Source organism: Bidens hawaiensis, unplaced genomic scaffold, assembly GCF_021521415.1.
Source record: "Bidens hawaiensis isolate Kalapana, Puna unplaced genomic scaffold, B.hawaiensis_p1.1 tig00002423_1, whole genome shotgun sequence".
NCBI classification, from domain to species: domain Eukaryota; kingdom Viridiplantae; phylum Streptophyta; class Magnoliopsida; order Asterales; family Asteraceae; genus Bidens; species Bidens hawaiensis.
Genome location: NW_027491133.1, coordinates 1,951,831 through 1,958,489, shown reverse-complemented (window position 1 = coordinate 1,958,489; position 6,659 = coordinate 1,951,831). Strand labels below are relative to the sequence as shown.

The 6,659-nt window shown below is 37.3% G+C and overlaps 1 protein-coding gene across 1 annotated transcript; it reads right to left on the bottom strand.

Annotated features, from left to right (window-relative positions):
* Nucleotides 1-4,455: 4,455 nt before the first annotated feature.
* On the bottom strand, nucleotides 4,456-5,158 carry LOC143619231 (growth-regulating factor 12-like). Its single transcript, XM_077091207.1, has 2 exons — nucleotides 4,933-5,158; nucleotides 4,456-4,652 (listed from the first exon to the last, which is right to left on the bottom strand). The coding sequence occupies exons 1-2, from the start codon at nucleotides 5,156-5,158 to the stop codon at nucleotides 4,456-4,458; spliced, it is 423 nt and encodes a 140-aa protein (XP_076947322.1).
* Between the last annotated feature and the right edge of the window lie 1,501 nt (nucleotides 5,159-6,659).

Genomic DNA, 6,659 nt, shown 5'->3' with positions numbered 1-6,659 from the left:
CCCAAACGTGTTATATGTATCTATGAACTATGTGAATGTCAATTTGATAAAGGCCAAGTATTTAGAAACTTAAAATATGAATATCCGCTTCATTATATATTTAATTTGGACTTGTTTTGTCCTGTTAAGTTATTTCTCTTATATAAAGCAAAGTTTGTACACGTATGCGTTAAAAAGGGGGGGGGGACAATGATAAATTAACTAAGATCACTAATCAAAGGGAGCTTCATTTAGAGACGAGCACAACTTTAAAATGAGAATATGTGTTATGGAGAGCCTTTGTTTGCATCGATGGGTGAACAAGATCATAAATTAAATAGGATCACTAATCAGAGGGAGCTTGATTTAGAGACGAACACAACTTTAAGTGAGAAGATGTGTTATGGAAACTGGAGAGCCCATTTTGCATTGATAGGTGAAAGTGTAGGTAACTAGGTATGCAACATTGCTAACATACGCGTAATTGCACTTAGCAGTTCTACTAGATGATGCATATTTTTGTCATCATAAAAGAAGAGGAGATTGTAGGTGCGTAACTTGTCACACTGTATAAAATACAACGCTTGTTTTGATGACAATAAAAGACGTACATGTTAAACCTTAGACAAGTGAATCAAGAACACCAAACACGATTTTGCATAAAACGTTTATGCGACTCTTTTCATTAATAAGAAACAAGAACAAACTACTTTCTACTCTCTTCTACTCTAAACAAAAGAAACTTATGATGGGTTTATATAACACCAACATTCTAATCCTACTCAAACTAGGAATCATAACTAAACTAGACTTCTAATTTAATTAATAATAATAAAAGATAACTATAACACCAGGTTATTCAACTTGGTCCCTGAACTTTGGATCTCCACCGAATCGCCCCTTAAGATCTTTCGTACCACCCTTATACTTTTCGTATTATCCATTCGGGTCCTTCAAGTTGGTGTTGCTCCAAGTTTTACAGTACATGCGATATAAATGCTAAACAATATTATTCAAATGTTACCCTTCGTTCCTCAATTACAAGAAAGGTTGTCCAAATGATCAACTAACTAAGCAAATCAATCAAGAAATTGGATAGAAGAATCATGTTTGATGTCATGAACAAAACGTGCATCGAGCATCTAATGCATGGGGACATAAAAACTGGTCAAGCCTTGAAAAAAATAACAAATTATCCATAATTGATGAGATCGTCTGGATCGGTCATGGTGTACTTGGGCATTTAATTATTTAGCGAGTCAGTTCTGCACCCTCTTGTTCATCTTGTACATGATTCCTGTAAGCTGCTCTTTCATGCGTGGTACCTAGATGATGGTACAATTATTGAAGGCGCTAAAGAGGTTGCTAAAGCTTTAGATATTATCAGGTCGGAATGCCCCCACCTGGGCCTTGAACTTAATGTTCAGAAAACAGAAGTATTCTAGCCTTCGTGCAATGGAGATAAGGTGCATGAGGGGGTGTTTCCCTGTAAGATTGGAAGACCAGTGCTAGGTGTGAAACTCCTCGGGGGAGCCGTTAGCCGGGATGTCGGGTTCATCAGCGGACTTGCCATGAAAAGGGCTTCGAGGGCGGTGGAGTTGATGAGTTATCTCCCGCGTTTGCGGGACTCTCAATGCGAGCTCCTTTTACTCCGCTCATGTATGGGAGTTGGAAAGTTGCTGTTCGGATGCCAACCTGTGTATGTAGGGGAAGCAGTTTCTGTTTTTGACAATGGCCTTCGGAGGGCGATTGAGGATATCGTGGTTTGTGGAGGTGCCTTTTTTGGAGATTTTCAGTGGAGGTTGGCATCACTTCCGACTCGTTTTGGAGGTTTGGGTTTATGCTCAGCTTCAGACGTATCTACATATGCGTTTGTGGCCTCGAGGGCGCAATCTTGGGAATTGCAAGACCACATTCTTAGAGGTTGTGGTATTGACAGGTTTGACTCCGATTATGGGAGTGCGATAGATCAGCTGCACACTTCACTTCCCGATTTTGATACTAGCGGTTTCTCTAATAAAGACACCGCCCCCCCCCTAAAGCCCAACATGCTTTGACGAGTTCCCTTTATAGTGGAATCATCTAGAGTTTGGAAATGAAGTTTGATTTATCCCCTCATCAGAAAGCGATGTTTGAGTGTCTTCGGGCTCCTCGGGCTCAAGATTTCTTAAGTGTTCTCCCTATTGAAGGATTGGGCTAACATATGTCGGCTTTGGAGTGTCGGACCATCCTGAAGTATCGGTTAATGATCCCTTTGTTTCCGGTAGATGAGCCGTGCCCGGTTTGTCACAAGGTTTGTTTGGATTCTTTTGGCGAGCATGCTGTTCATTGCAAAGAGTTGCCTGGGTTTAAGTACAGACATGATTTGGTGAGGGATGTTCTATGCGATGTTCTTAAACGAGCCGGAATTTCGGCTAGAAATGAAGCCCCCGTAAACTTTCTTACGGATCCTCTTAAAGGAAGATCTACATTACGACCGACCGATATTCTTGTTTTCGGGTGGGTAGGGGGAAAACACACCTGTGTCGACCTCACAGGAGTGCCCCCTCTTGTTGGGCTTAGAGACAATGGGTTTGTAGCAGGCCAGACAGCATTGAAGGTGGCATCGGGCAAGGTTGCTAAACACGAGAAGGCCTGTTTGGAGAACCAACACGTGTTTATCCCCTTCGCCTTTGACACATTTGGGTTCTTAGCTCCGGATGCCGTGGACCTTTTGAATAGAGTTCAGAAGGTCGTGCATAGTAACTTATCGGCCCATAAGAACGGAAACTTTGTTTTTAATAGGATTGGTTTTGCTATCCAAAAGGGGGTTGCGGCAGCTTGTTGCCCGTTTAACTGCCACTTAATTGTAAATCATTTGCCTATTTTTATTTATGAAATTTAAATTAATATCATATGATGAAATACGAGAGTTATGGAGGTTTAATATTTGATAAACTCAAGATTCAAGAGCAATAAAACGATTAATGACTTATGATCAACGAAAGGAATTCTCAAATTCTTATTAATTCAAGTCTAAAGTAAGTCAAGAAGAGATGGTTTAATATACATAAGAAGTGATAAACTTAAGGGATAAGTGGAAAAGCGAAAGCAAAGTACTTTTAGCAATACAAACTTTGGTCCCTCTCATCAATAACCTGTGATCGATAAACTTAAGTCTAATCTCAATCAATAACCTGTATTCTCTGAAGCTTAACATCTGCTCAAAAGCTTAAAAACACTTTTGGACCAATTGCAATGAATTATTCCAAGGCATAAAATGGGGCAATGGTCATGCACCCGGTGGGGAGACCGTGGACCTGTTGTACTTCTTCAGGACAGAGCTTGTGCTGAATGTGCTCTCTCTCCTCTTGACTATTAAATAGCCTTTCCTTCCACACTTAATTTGACTCAGCCTCTTGAAAGCTTAAAACTAGAACATACATTTTATTCAAGTGGTGCTACAACTGTAATGTTCAGTAGTATATATGTCAGAGGTGGAATCATTACCTAAATTAGTGAGATATTTGACTTTGAAACATGTTCACAATGTAGATTTGTAAGATGCTTGAGATGTTTAAAAGGTAAACACAACCTAGCTAGATTAATGAGATGTTTGAGGGGTGCTCACCACTTAGATTATTGAGATATAAAAGAGGCAATCACTACCTAGATTAGGGAGATGTTACTACTAAGATTATTGAGACTATAACAGATGACCGATCATTACCTTTTTAGTGAGATGTCGTAGTGGTGATCCCTTCCAAGTTGAACAAAAGAGAGACCCTCTTGTTCAAAAAGGTTAAAACCGACTTATCCGTTGGGTTTGAAGTCCTTCGTGATTGGGCTTTTGGTTAAAAGATTAATGATGAGCTGATTTTATTAAGTTAATCCTAATTCTATCTTATATATTTAGTCATTGTAAATATAATCTTTCGTTCTGAGCTAATAAAGAGAAACCCTAGTTGCAACCCATGGATGTAGCCTCCTCACTAGGGCCGAACCACGATAAAATTCTTCTGTCGTTTCATATTTTCTGCATTACGTGTTTGTCATTGGTGCTTGTTTGTGTGTTGTTTCGCTTCTGTGCGCCGCTTTGTTCTTAACAATATCATGTAAAAAACGGGAAACTCGAATTGATATTCACACACTATCATTATGTTACCACTATTGTGCTACCTGTCTCAGCAAATTTGCGTTTTCAGCCTTTGCCAAACAAAAAGTTTCCTGCTGTGAAACCACAAAGAAACAAAAAAGAAAACACGTTGGGACCATGCTTGCAAGTTCCAGCCCCACTGCCGTTAATGTTCTATCTATCTTGACTCACCAAAAAAATCTTATCTATGCCTACTTGCACCACAATCTTAACACTTGATTATCAGTAACATCTTATCAAGAATTTGTTATAACATATATTTATAGAAACTAGATCAATCTTCCTAGCTTTTTCAATTATGAGATGATCGTAATCCCGATATACGGTGTTATGTTCATTATTCATACATGTTTATCAGCTTCCACATCCTTTCTTGAACGGCTCCGGCCGCGGTGCAAATGCCTTTCGCAGTACTTATAACCGGTCACAACTTGTTTGCTACACCTCCATTTCTTTCCATCGGTTCTCTTACATCTTCCTGGTTCAGCTTCCATGGCGTTTCTATAGTTTTCATACAAACTCCGATCGCCTCCTGAACCTAAACAATAACACAATTGATTTACACACTTCATATCTTGAGTTTGGTTGTCTATTGTTAGAACGGCGTTTGGCGTCTGGATATTGGACAAACGATCATTCTGATCAATAATTTTTAAAGTTTGACCTCTTATGGTCAGAATGACTGTCCAGATATTATTCAAACTGCTGTTTTAACCAATAATTTTCAAAGTCCGACTTTTTTTATTAAAACAACCGTCTGAATGTTATGTGGACGGCAGTTTGATGGTCTGAAATAAAACGAGGGTAGTGTTGAGTACCTGTGATGGATGCAAGAACGGAGTTCCAAATTGGGAGAATGAGATGAGAAGGCACAGGTAATCCGGCCTCCATGTATTTGTAGATTAAAGCTTGTAGTTTGAGCTCCTCCATCTGCATAAACGTGAACCCTAATCCGCCATTGTTGCTAATGACACTGGTATAGTTTGATATTTGGTCAAGTAAGGATGATGGATCTGTTGAAGATGATGAGCCTGCCATTGCCATGTTATTCATTATTTAACACACTACTATCTTGTTTCATGTTGGAGCATACGAGATATATAACAATGGAGTAATAACTCTTCATTTAATTTTAATTCTAGAATTCTTATATAATAAAACAAACTCTATTAAATTTGGTCATGGAATTATTGTTTTTTATTAAATTATACATATATACTTGCTTGTAATACTTGCATTGTATAATGTATTATTAGAGATGAATTTTAATATTTAAGTCAAGTATCCAATTTAAAATTAGTCTCATATGTATAATACTCTATAACGTAGTCCATTGAACTGAAATCATTTAAAAGTATCAAATGAATAATTGCATTTCTAATTATACTTAAATTTTACTAATTTTAAGTTCCTAACAACATTAGCATTTTGTTACTTGTTTACATATTACCTTATTTATATATTATCATCGTCATAAAGAGAAGTGGGGTTTAGACAACTGGGATCTTAGCAGGTCTTTTCAATTAACTCAATTATTCAAGACTTCATACGAATTATAATGTGTATGAATTTAGTTTTAATTTATTTCTTGAATAATAACATGTCGAACTTTCTATATTAGTCTAAATATTATTTCTAAAAACATTTTTAATATAAATTTTATTTTTTTATATGTTAGCTTAATTTTGTAGATTTCAACTCAAAATATTATGAAACACGGTAATTTCGCTCGTAATTATTGATAATTAACTATTTTAATAATGATTTAGAAGCCACTTAAGGTGTATTTATTTGTTAATACTCTTTGCGCAGACGTACCTCTTCAATGTGTGTCTTATGTGTTGATGTAAATTAGAGAGAGTGTCAAGGATGTTATTAGCGACACCCATCACCCTTATATTGTTTTATTTTAAATGTTGTATCACTACTTTAGTAAGATAAATTTTATAATTACATTCACAACACCGTATAAACATTTATACTTGTAATTAAAGTACATAAGATGGTTACTTAGCTGTCTCATTTGTTCTTTGCTAATAAATATGATATACGCTATGTAGTACGTATGAATCCTTAAAACATCAGTAGTCAAGGAGGGCGATAGACTATCACGTCAGTTTCTCCGCTAAAGTGAATAACGGACCTACGAGTTTCTATCTCCCCTTCCGCGAACTTCCCTTCTCTGTCACAAAATCTACAAGCGTCTTCTATGTAACGTTCCTCAATGGCAAGGATGCCAATTTCTCTGTCCCGCACCATCTCTTATCCACATCAACCGTCTTTTCTCCACCGATTTCTCCACGGTTCTTATGTTTTCCGGGTTAAAATTGTTCTTTTTCCTTTCATCGAATATAACTACTACTATTTAAATATTGAAAAAAGAATTTTCAAAGCAACCAAATAATTTAAGTAGGACATGACATAATTGGCTCCTTGATAATTAGGGTGGTGGCTTGTGGCTTGTGGCCGGTGACGGTAAATGGTTTAATTTAGAGTCGTTGGGTCTGACACTCCTCGTGAAACCAGTGGGGCACTAGTCTAATTG

What these genes read in the sequence shown, in the direction of transcription:
- LOC143619231 (XM_077091207.1), bottom strand. Translation starts at nt 5,158, where the DNA reads ATGGCAATGGCAGGCTCATCATCTTCAACAGATCCATCATCCTTACTT. An exon ending in CGTTCTTGCATCCATCACAG is followed by an intron (nt 4,653 to 4,932) that starts GTACTCAACACT and finishes GTTATTGTTTAG; the next exon opens with GTTCAGGAGGCGATCGGAGT.